The 12832-nt window shown below is 34.5% G+C and overlaps 1 protein-coding gene and 1 long non-coding RNA gene across 2 annotated transcripts; both read right to left on the bottom strand.

The window, feature by feature from the left end:
- Nucleotides 1–1657: 1657 nt before the first annotated feature.
- cibar1 (CBY1 interacting BAR domain containing 1) lies at nucleotides 1658–7526 on the bottom strand. Its single transcript, XM_059020764.1, has 7 exons — nucleotides 7512–7526; nucleotides 7186–7254; nucleotides 6877–6978; nucleotides 6835–6840; nucleotides 6277–6381; nucleotides 3973–4086; nucleotides 1658–1765 (listed from the first exon to the last, which is right to left on the bottom strand). The coding sequence occupies exons 1-7, from the start codon at nucleotides 7524–7526 to the stop codon at nucleotides 1658–1660; spliced, it is 519 nt and encodes a 172-aa protein (XP_058876747.1).
- Nucleotides 7527–9670: 2144 nt separating this feature from the next.
- Nucleotides 9671–12506, bottom strand: LOC131732361 (uncharacterized). Its single transcript, XR_009325471.1, has 5 exons — nucleotides 11995–12506; nucleotides 11470–11784; nucleotides 11224–11346; nucleotides 10918–11062; nucleotides 9671–10631 (listed from the first exon to the last, which is right to left on the bottom strand). It is a non-coding gene; the product is annotated as an uncharacterized LOC131732361 (long non-coding RNA).
- Nucleotides 12507–12832: the final 326 nt, after the last annotated feature.

Raw genomic sequence — 12832 nt, 5'->3', positions numbered from 1 at the left:
AAACAATACAAATAATTGGCGACCACTAAATTAAAAAAAAAAACAAAAAAAAAAAAACAACTAATAACATAACTTAATACAATTCACACAGTACACTTACACGCCAGGTATATCCAGAAAAGAGAGGCTCTGGCTTGTGGAGGGTGCCACATTAATTAAAATTGAGATTTTGGTCAGGGCCCAAACATTATAAAATGGAGATTTGGTCAGGACCCAAATATTATGCCGAATTTTACAGAATTCCGGTTTGTGAAGGGGCTGGGTTAGACAGGTTTTACTGTACTAACTAATCTGCATGCATAGCTTTAATGGTAGACCATGAGCGGAAATTAGTAAATTCACAGCCTATACAAACTTACAGAATGGAGCTAGTCATTTTGACCTTGTTGTTTACATTCAATTATAACACCCAATCAACAAAAACATTTTAAATATGTGTACTGGTTTGAAACAATAAAAGAGTTAATTCAAAAGCATTTGCAATACAATATGCAAAACTGAATAGATGAGAATTTATGAAATGTTAAATTGGCATTTTGATGTATTAGCCATTTGGCTTACAGCAAAGATAAGAAGACTGGAAGAGTTAATTTTCATCCTCTGTGACATCCCCCACTTTTTTACGCAGAGTGGTTGGGGCCCTCTGCTGCAGAACAACCAAATATTAAGAAACAAAGGATTAAAGTAAATAGTACAGTACATTAAAACAGCAGCTTAACACTGAAAAATGTACAAACCATGCTTTCTTTCAGTCCCTTCTCTTCCTGCAAAGAGGACATGTACTTTTTTTTTTTTTTTTTTTTTTTTTTTTAACAAATCCTGGAAAATACATTAAACCATTTAGATTTTTTGTGATTGATATTGTTTTTCTGTTTACACAATATTTTGTATATATAAAACTAGTTTGATTTTAAGATTGCAATACTGGTTAGATAGAAATGTGTTGTCAAGATCAAGAAATTCCCAGGATCTCGACATTTCAAATAGATGTTTACCCACAGTAAAAGTACTTTATGTACACAGTTTATTTTCTTTTTTTTAAGCAGGTTAAAAACTAATAAAATTACTGCACACTCAAACTCTGCAAAATGACTATCCACAAAATTAAACAGAAATATTCTGCCCACAAGAAATGTACATCATAGAATTTAGATTTCCTGTGTTAAATTATGTTTCTCCTCTGAGCAGTGATGGTACTTCTGTTACTGCAGCAGATAGCTTCTACAGCAAGATGGTCTAAACAGTGGCACTTGAATATCACCATCCTAAAATATATAAACATGCAAAAAAAAAGTTAAGTGTATTGTTATTCTAGGTAATAACAGAAATAAGAGGATCTATAACTCAACCACAGGAGAAAACACAAGCAAGATTAATATAGGGGGCGACTGTATTTCTATCCAGCACTGTTAGGATTATTAAAATAGACCCCACTGTCCTCGTACTTGCACTGATAGCTCACGGTTTTTTTTACTCAACCTACAAAGATTACTGTTGTTTCTTAACACAAGGTGAAAAAAGTACAACTCAAAAATCAAATTCAATCCATTCAGACACTATGCTTACAGAAAATTAATTATTATGAAAGTGATTATACAAGGGGCAGTGATACTGTTCTTCAGTATACTTCTAAATAATCTCTTACCTGTAACATCCCTTACATATTCTTTGTCGAACCAGTTCTGTCGAGTGGTGATTTGGAATTAGCACAAACTATTTGTAAGCGAGACTGATAGTCTGTTGGGCAAAGTGTACTCCTGAAAACCTGCCAAAACAGAATGAAATGCTATACTCTTGCACTTTAGAACTTTTAGACTTCTAAACCTGAAATACACTCTGTGTTAGGCACAGAACTTCAGAACTAGATTTGTAGTGTTGCTTTAATGAGCAACTGTAGCTGTACTCTGCCAAAAATGCATTTTGGTCTAGTTTCACATACTGTGATTAGCACTACTCTTGAACTGTTCACACAGGGAATTAAGTATTATCAAGGCTGATCCCTTCCCTACATATTGTACAATAACCCAACTATAATAATGCACTTAAAGTAACTTTAACTTCATGGAAATACTGTTCTCTAAATGTGTCCGTAAAAGTAAGAATGTTACTAGAAATAATGTAATAATTAACTACAGTACTATACAAAGATAAAACATTAAAAAAACAACAAAGTTCACTAGTCTACAAAAGTTTAAATAAACCAGGAACTGGGAAACAAAACAAGCAATAGGTTTCACCCAACCACTTGGTCTTATGATGTTCTGCATTAGTTTGCCAGCTCGCCCATATTAAAAGCTGTAAGAGAGGAATAGAAGCGATGCATGCAGATTGGTTACAAATAAGCTTGAGTAGCGCTCAAGTATGGTAGTCCTCCCTTTTCTGTTAGCTCCAGTAGGTGGTAAATGTGTGTTGTCTGATGTGCAAGTCACTGGAAAGACAATGGCTGAGGGTTTATTGTGTTCAATTCTTAATCCTTTAACTCTGACTTCCAGAAACATTTGCAAATCTTTAATAGCAATCAATATTTGCTATTCCATGGATCCAGTCTTTGTTTTCCTTCATTTTACCTCTTAAATTATTACTGGAAGTGCAGCATTGAAATGTGTGCAAAGCAATAGGAGACCCACAATGAAATGTGTGCAAAGCAATAGGAGACCCACAATGAAAATCCACAACATACAATATTTTCGTATTTTTATGACATAGCTTGTTTATGCCACAAATGTTCAGATTTGTTATGTAAAATATGTCAATAAGAATATACTGTAGCTTCCCTAACATTTGAAGGTACTGTACAGTAACAAGGTAATTTTTTACAAGGCAGTACAGAGTAGGCAGTATGGAGCCTGTCCCTTCCAATAGGTTAGCTGGCTGCAGAAAAGTCCATTCATACAACATTTTGTAAACTCCTTTTGAAGGTCTTCTATTAATACAGGGCTTCTCAACCTTTTTTGAATCATGCCACACCTTAGCAATTGTGACATAAAAAATAAGGGGTTGGCAAGAAACTGTCAAATTTACTATAAAAACACTGAGATTCATTATTATTATTATTATTATTATTATTATTATTATTATTATTATTATTATTATTATTATTATTATTATTATTATTATTATTATTATTATTATTATTATTATTATTATTATTATTATTATTATTATTATTATTATTATTGGGCAGCAGTGTGGAGTAGTGGTTAGGGCTCTGGACTCTTGCCCGGAAGGTTGTGGGTTCAATCCCAGGTGGAGACACTGCTGCTGTACCCTTGAGCAAGGTACTTTACCTAGATTGCTCCAGTAAAAACCCAACTGTATAAATGGGTAATTGTATGTAAAAATAATGTGATATCTTGTAATAATTGTAAGTCACCCTGGATAAGGGTGTCTGCTAAGAAATAAATAATAAATTATTATTATTATTAATAATAATAATAATAATAATAATAATAATAATAATAATAATAATAATAATATTATTTCTTAGCAGACACCCTTATCCAGGGCAACTTACAGTTGTTACAATATTACAAAATATCACAATACCAATAAGAGCAGTTATAAAATATAATACAATCAGTAGTAAATAAGAGCAAATTCAAAGGAGAGAAAATAAAGAATACAGTAAATAATTTGAGAGAGATTTCGACTAAGAGCCGTTAAACTTAAATATTTGGTTAGAAGAGTACATTTTAAGAGTAGTATTTTCAAATAATTTTTCCTCAGTAGTGTGTGTCCATGTGTGTACAGATAAACATTTTCAACTTCTATAGTTCATGAAGTAGACCTCAAGCCAAATCAGCCCAATTATAAATTATATATACCAATATTAATGCCCAGATCCCCTCTTTCCATAAAGCATGCATCCCTTACTCCATTTTTTGTTAGCTTCAAGCAGCCAATCAGGTAGGTCAAATTTTGTGGCAAGCAGCACACCAATTACTGATTCAATCATGTACTGACAACACTTACCTCAAGATCTTCCTCCTCATCCACATTCAGTATATTCTGGAATGCAGTTGTGTAAACCTCTAAAGCCTTTGCATGGAATGTCATTTCCACAGTTACAAATTCACCAAAGATTTTCTGCAATTAAGAACCCAGCATATAACGACCCTTGATTTATTCACTAATCAATGCATAGATGCTTTTCAATATACAGTAGTCTTTGGCTAAGAGAACACCCCTCAGGTAAGCAAGCAAAGTGTTCTCCAAGACAGAGTTGACCACCAGACACAATATGAATCAATAAATAAATATGCAATACTTGTCATGATGCATGAGCATCAACATATGAAATTAATAGAAGTAAAAGAAAAACAATAGGCAAGTGTATGACAATAAACCTGAATAATAAACACTGTCAAATTAAATTGACACAGCACCCCTCCACACACGTTAAAAAAAATGCAGCAGCACCTCTAGATTAATGATGATTAAACATGTACAGTATTCAAGACATGCACAAAAGTATTTAACAGAATGGTGAAGCACCTCACCAGAACAGGAAACACTAAATTGCTCGACTCGAGTCTGATGCAGGTTTTTTTCAAGAGCTTGAACAATTTACAACTTTTTGTAGGAAGAGAAACAGCGGCGCGTTTCTCAGTTGATTTACATGCCATTTTGTAGTGATGAGGTGCATTCGTAGAAATCAGAATACAAAACGAGGCATTGATAAATGACGGCAGTTCTGGAAAGATTTAATAAACCAATCATGTGCCCCAAGATACTCTCTTGGTGACAAGGCATTTTTGAAAAATTTGAATGAACCATTAAATTTAATGTTTGATGATGAGTTATCAGGTTACAACAGTACTGTATCAGTTGTTCTTTTAAGTGGTTACTGTTCCTTTAGGCACAGCATTTACAATGGGGAAAAATCAGTTTCACCAAAAGGTTATTCTCTTAGCCGAAGTGTTCTCAAAGAAGGTGTTCCTATACGAGGAGACTACTGTAATAATTAAGGCTGTAAACAAGCCTTAAGGTTAAACAATTATATGCGTAAATGATTGCTTACTATTTAGCCCTTTAGGGGCTAAGCTATTTTCTCCTGTTTTTTCCTGCTAGATTTGGGCATATAACTAACTGTAAAAGACTACAGGTACATGTCATACATTAAATGACTGTGCACACACTAGACTTCCATAAATAACAATTAAATAGTCGGAGACTCACCCTGTTTAGTACAGATAACAAAAAACACAGAAAAGAGATGCTTTTTAGAAAAAAAAAAACATTTATTGTTTATAACACATCATTTTAGCATGGCCAGCTCAAATCTGACAGCGTAGAATGAAACTGCAACATGTAGGGAACATGAAAAAAATTGGGTAATAAATAAAGTAATTACAGCCACATATAGAGGTAACAAATAAACTAAACTGAAAAATATGCAAAAGAAAAATGTTAAAAATGTCACCATTTCTCTTCTTTTGTAAATATTTTGTCTGATTACTGCACCGAGGTAGGTCTGTCCTACAGTGCAGCAGTAATATTGCAAAACACTCACATTCACGGTTTTCTGCTTATATGGTCCAATGCCGGAAATAAACAAATAGGACCTCGTTTTCAAACGGTGCTCTGTCAGTATAGTAGGGCTGTCTCTTACAGTGCCCGAGTAAAAATATTTAAAGGGCCAGGTTGCCGACGTGATTTTTTTTCATGGAGTGGACCGTAAAGTGTAAACTGTCATACACAATTTTACTGAAACATTAAACTTGGTTTAAAATTCATAGTCATCTTTATAAACCTTTACATCCTTAATAACAATCCTTTTACTTAAAGTTAGTTCCATGTTGAGCCTATTTTATTATATATATATATATATATATATATATATATATATATATATATATATATATATATATATATATATTAAATAATGTTTGGTGGATATTTATAAGCCATTGATCTGATACAGCCTGAAGAAAACAACTGGTTTATTTTTTCTCCACTACATAAATCCTAGTGAAATAAGTACCTATGATGTTAGAGAACCTCAATATATTTGTCTGCTTTCATGTTCAAACCTGTAATGATCAGACAGTCCACACAAGTAATAGTAAAAAAATAATAATAATACAGTTCAGCAATAACACAGAACATTCTGACTAGATGGTTGAATGAAAATAAAAGCATGATATATAGTCTAAATAAGGATTCTGTGCATTCCATCTCAAGCAGGATTAAGACTGACATTACAGACAGCAGTGGGTTTAAAACTCCACCAGAAAACAAATGCACACACCATGATTTATAAAACAGCCAGCATACCTTGATATCTCTAATTTTTTGTTTCTCAAATTCATCAATGGCTTCTTCCAGCGGCCGGGTTGTGCGAGTGGCATTCATTGTGGCTCTCTGAAGTTCACTGTCTGCCTATCTCACAACAATAAACACCATTAATAATTCTGCACATTATATTTGATATGCTTGCTGTTAAAACTGTTCCAAATAAGATGTCAATTCCCTTGGGCATTCTGGAATGGTTAACCAATTGTGTTTATTATACTAAATACATTTTTTAATAGGAAATATATGTTGATACAATAAAATGTTTTTAAACACTACTGGAAATGTGTTATGAATCCTGTGTTAGAAATTGGTCAGCCCCAACAGCTACAAACATTACAACTTTAAGAACATACTGATCTAGGAGTCATTATTGATTATATTCTGGTACTTTCAAAAAGTCATACATCATTTAAAAGAAAAAAAGAAAATAATAATAATAATAATAATAATAATAATAATAATAATAATAATAATAATAATAATAATAATAATAATACAACCATTAATGTTCAGTCTTCAGAAACCTCAGATACCAACCTGAGACTGCAGTTAGGTTATGACTACTTACAATCTACTCACAATTATCTGTCGGTCTGACGGGTTCCTTTGCCTCATTCTGTCCAGCTGCTGCATTTGCTTAGCTTCACGATTCCTAGCATTTAAAGTTGCTTTGAGATCCTCCTGTGAAAATGATTTGTAACACCAGCTTCATTGGAGTAAATTGCAACTTTACAAGTATCGCATCTATCAAGTAATTTCAGAGAACCTTCTCCAATCCTTTCCACAAGTAACAGTTTTATGATTAATAAAGTTAACTTACATAAAACGCAAATCTAACATGAGTATTAGGATACTAATATATCATGTAAAAGGCAGAGCTGAACTTACCCTTTTTAGCTTCACAGCTGTCCCATAAGATTTGAATGGTTCTACCACTTTAACTTCTAGCCTTTCTACCTGTGAATCAAATGCATACATATGAAAACTGTAGGACATTTCTTGTACTGTTTTCATATTTTGAGTAGGCCAAATAGGAATACTTTGGGTATATACACTTGGTTTGTTTAAAATATCCTTTTATCCCAAGTGGCGCATCCAGTAAGAATTTCCATGGTGTTCATGTCGTCATCTTTAGATTATTGAGCGCACATTCGCCTCCTGCTGGTGTTCAACTGTGTGAAGCCACCAACAATTTCACTTCCTGTCACAGTTACTTGCACAGCTATCATGTCATCCAGATACAAATGGTCTTAATCCTAAATTGTTATCTCATAGTGTATTCTAGTAGTGTTTGCACTTACTGTAAACTACACTGTATTTAAATAGTGTTTTTGCCCTGTAACACATGTAAGTCACCTTGCATAAAACGTGCTTGCCAAATAAAGTAATAATAATAATAATAATAATAATAATAATAATAATAATAATAATAATAATAATACAAACGCTTGTTAACTATCGTCATGCATGGTTATTGTTGCTAGCTTCACACAGCTATTTTTATGTGTACTATCGATACCAGATATTTGTATTTGCATAAAAAAGTATAAAAAAAAACCCAATCAATGCAACTGCAAAATGTTATAAAATGTACGGTTTTAGTCTGTGCAAACTTTCAGGAAGGTCATATTTTCGGTTTGCTTAAGAAACCTGAATAATCTTCAGGTAAAAAACATTTAATTTGAATAGATGACATGAGTAAATGAATAACACATCAGTGGGGGGAATAAAAGTCAGCACCTTTTATTCCAGGTGAACAGTGACTTGTATGTGACATGGAGATGTTACTAGCACTGCTATCACAGTAATGAAGTAAAGTGTGGAAGCTGTTAATCAAGGTTTTGCACTCAATTCAGAATTTGAGAACATCCCATTAATGCGAGTATAATAGGTGTGCACAGATGAAGCCGAGCCCTGGACCTTTTCTTGGTAATTTTTTGAGATTTTTATTTTTGGGGTTTCACCCCAAGATCAAAGGACAAAAACTTTGTTGTTAAACTTTCCTTTTTGTCATGGAATGAGCCTTCTTTAGGTAAAGCAGTCTGAGATTAGTGCATAGTTAAAACAAATATTTAACTTGGTAAAACTGTTTGAAAAACGTTTTTGTCTCAATGTCTTCAATTTTTTAGTATGTCAAATAATTTCTGCAAAGGACCTTTTAGTATTGCTACTGCATAGCCAATCATTGAGTGTTTTATAATGATGGATGAAATACTAGATTTCTTTGGCAATGCTGCCACCCTGTGGCATAACCATTAAATGACATTGTAAGCATACACTACTAGACCTTAGCATGACATGACAGAAATATGAATGTATAGTTGATGTGTGAATATGTATATAACTATATTAGCTGGTGAGCAATTTTTTCAATGGGCTCATCCCATTGATATTTGTGGGAAACACATGCTCATTAATCCCATCAACAAAGCGCTGACCCAATTCTTCAGAGCAAACGTCCAGTGAAAATCAGGTCAATTCAAGAAAAACGCACATTTCCAAGATCAAAACTACCTCAGCAACAGGCTCTCTGCTTTCAACATGGGTGAAAGTGGCCAATGATCATTTTGATTGAAACTCCTGGGGCAAAACCAATCTTTTGGCCAGGAGCCCATCAAGGCCTCCCGCAACTCTGGGGTTGTACATGCTCTCAGATGCATTCTGAGCCATTTTATACCACTTTCAGAAGCAAATTTGAACTTGACTGTAGAAAAAAATTCAGAAATTACTTCTACAACTTCTCATTTTACCAGATGGATCAACCTGATAAATCACACGAGACTAGTTAATGTTACTCAAACCATTTACATGTACACACTTAGAAAAAAAGGTTCTATCTAGAACCATTAAAGGTTCTTTGCACCGATGTCATAGGGGAACCTTTTTTGGTTCTTCAAAGAGCCAGTTTGAAAAGGAACCTTTTCAAAATGGTTCTTTAAAGAAAAAAAAGGTTCTGTCTAGAACCATTAAAGGTTCTTGCATCGCTGTAGTAGGGAACCTTTTAAAATGGTTCTTTAAAGAACCTTTTTAGGTTCTCTCCCCCCCAAAAGATTCTTTCAAACCATTTCCTTACCCATGCATATTTTGTCTACAATACAGACCCTCCCATCTTGATTTTATTATATTGCTCCTACTACAAAATCATTGTGTGAAATTAAAGATTAATGTAGTGTATTTTTGTTATTGTAACATTTAACTATGTAGACCATTCCCTTTTACAATTCTCCTCTGTAAGTAAGCTATAGAAATATCTTCATTATTAGTTAAAGCAGTAATAAATAGAACACACAAATTACTAACTACTTCTGTGTAAGGTGAATTAAAATTTTTTAAAAAATACAGCAAAACTTTTTTTTTTCTCTAATTGGAGAAAAGCAGCTCCATTTATTAAATACAATCATAAAATATGTACATAATTAAATTGAAATTAAGTAAATTAATTAAAATGAAAGAGTTAGAGACTTCCTTCACATTTTCTCCAGTAAACTCCAGTAAAAACAAACTTAATACACTAAACATTTCTGCAGCTCTTTCAGAACAGAACCTTAATGATCACTTTATGTGTTTATTTTCTAAACACAGGCCGAAACAGCATTATATAGTCTTTTAATACTTTAAAGTATTAAGTTTGAAGACAAATGCCTCCAAAAAGCTCATTGTCTTCCTCGTCTGCTTTGGATATTCAATACCAAATATATAATATAAAGAAAAAACAGACAGCCCCCAAAGAAAGAGACGCATCTAGATTCAAATCATCAGTTAGCATGGACTGGCCATCCATTACGACGGTCACTCTCTCATATGACATAGGAGTTCCCTCTGTACAGTCATGTAAAACAAATCACAGGGGTTGGGAGGGCTGGGTCCTGAAATATATATTTTTTAAATTCAGAAACCCATACATGTCAAAAAAAAAATAAAAAAATACAGTACAAAACAACAACAAAAAAAAACATTATGGACAGAGGTTATTCAAAATGTTTCTGATAGGATAATTGCACTGGCTGAATATACATAAGACCTATTACAAATGCACATGGGGTGGAAGGAAAGGCCACTTATGTTTACATAATATCAGAAAAAATATTCTAAAACATTTACAAACTTTTGTTTTGATCAAATAGTAATATATAGTACATGCAAAAGGTATACAAAATGTAAATATATCTGTTAGTTGCAATGTTTCTTTTTCATTCTCTTACATTCAGCCTACAAGCAGTAAAAGAAGGAAACAACCGATCAATCAAAATGTACTTGATCTATCACAAATAAAGTTGACGAATCTTCTTTTAACAGGGATGGTAGAAGTAATATTGCTGCAGTCAACTCCAAACCTAGAAAAAAACCCCAAAAAAACATAATAACCGATAGGTTGTTACTTGATATCAGTACCAATATCCAGAGAAATCGCATTCCAAAAAAGATTCAGGTGTCAGCTGCTTTAAAAAATACCTGTATATAAAATATATATATACACACACACACACACACACACAGTATATCTATTTACCTGAATAATTATTTTGATAGTTATGAATATTAAAATCCAAAAAAAGAAAATGTAATGTCAACCTCAATGTTTTCCAGAACTGAATCAAAACTCAAACCAAAGCTTGTTACCTTTCTTCTCTAGGTCATTCAAGCAGCTGTTTATTAATTTTTTTACACACATCTGCTTTAATTGAGTCTTCGGGGCTAGTGCTATTAATTGGGAAGCCATCTTGTCTGCATCAATGCCTTATAACAACTTCTTCTCAGTCAGCAACTGCATAATATAAACAGGATACAAAATATTTAAACTCTTTAAAAACAAAGCCTCCAAGGCTGATCACGGTTATATATTATTATTGCAGACACCTTGATCCAGTGCAACAAATAAATAAGCTGCCAAATAAATAAGCTGCCAAAGGTTAAATTATTGATTACCTGCATATTAATGGAGTCTTCCCTCATCAACTCCTTCACAGCAGTAAGCAGCTGTATGATTTTTGTTTTTGAGAATTCATTCTGATCCTTCTTTCCAGTTCCTAAAATGAAGTCATATATCACCTGAAAGAAGTATGTACAAAATGAAGATGGATAACTCAAGCTATTGTTTCTATGTCAGTTTATCACACTGCTTTTAAACACCGATTGCTGCAATATGTTTTCTTATTTGTGTGCAATACTTACATACTTTCCCTGTTCAAAACAAGGAAACTTGTCCATGACTGTTTTCATGTCCCCACCGGGACTGTGGACAACCACATTTGACGTCCTTTGTGTGTCTCTTTTAAAAGCATTTTTATATGATTTTCATTGGGCTGTGGCTTTGCCCATTCCTTGGATAGCTCAGACACATTTCTCTCATAGTCATCACTATTGCATTTGAGCAGTGACCCATTGCAACAGTGAAACTCCTTTGTTTTTTTAGTGGTGTTTCACCTCCAGAAGACTTTCTTTTCTCACTCCATCTCAAATGCGAGCACTGTAGGATTTGCAGAAAGACTGTGAAATACATTAAAACACTGTGAAGAGAAGAGCAGGGGGCTGGAGTGTCTGTGAGTTTGCCAGAGAGAATGACTGCAGGTACACAGAAAACATTAATAATATACCAAACAATAGTGTGAGAGTAACTTTAAAAATGCACTAAAAATCATTTAAATTGGAAAATTCCTCTATATCAAAATAACTCAGGCCAAATGTTCAGAGACATACCCAGGGTTCATTTCCTTCCTGCTTGATTGTGGGATAGGTCTGGTAAAATTTGTGTCCCATGCTGCGGTATTCTGCACTTTGGCCAATGTGTGGAAATAGGCCCAGGTAGTAGCGTGCACTTTCCTCAATCATTTTTGACCATACCATGACAGATTCATTTTCCTTCAGATGTCTTTTTACATACTCGCTTAATGGAGGCAGTGGAACATTCATAGCTATGCTTTGGCCTGTGAATAAAATAAAGTAAAAAAATCACAACAATAAAATAATTAAACTGTTTAGATGACTCCCATCCATCCATCCACTATCATAACAGCTTATTCCTTTAGAGGGTCACAGTGAGCCGGCGCCTAACCCAGTAGACAGAGGGCAATGCAAGGCAGGACTACACCCTGACAGGACGCCAGTCCATCGCAGGGCACCACACACACACTCACACACACACACACACACAGAGGGCAATTTAAACAGCAGGTCTTTGGACTATGGGAGGAAACCGGAGTACCTGGAGAAAATGGGCCAAACCCGCCTCGCTCGCTCCCTGGCCTTACGCGAAGTTGCCGGGGTCCCCCAAGTGGACTGCACCTCCTTAATAAAATCGGGGAAGGCCGGGAGCACCCTGGACTGCTGGGATTGCGCCAAAGGCGACTCGAAGAGAGACCACCGAGGTTGGTCTACGGCAGGTCATTTGATCCCCAGATGGCGAGTTGCCCACTCCACCAGTGACCATGAGGAGTCATCAACGTCCAGCACCTCCATCTCAGACTCTGAGTGGTGGGACGCCAACTCTGCCTCCACACTGTCCTCTCCAGGGAGAGGTTCCCCTTTTGATGCATCC

This window comes from Acipenser ruthenus, chromosome 3, assembly GCF_902713425.1.
Source record: "Acipenser ruthenus chromosome 3, fAciRut3.2 maternal haplotype, whole genome shotgun sequence".
Taxonomy (NCBI): domain Eukaryota; kingdom Metazoa; phylum Chordata; class Actinopteri; order Acipenseriformes; family Acipenseridae; genus Acipenser; species Acipenser ruthenus.
Note: the sequence above shows the minus strand (reverse complement) of the source record. Positions and strands in the feature narration are given on the sequence as shown.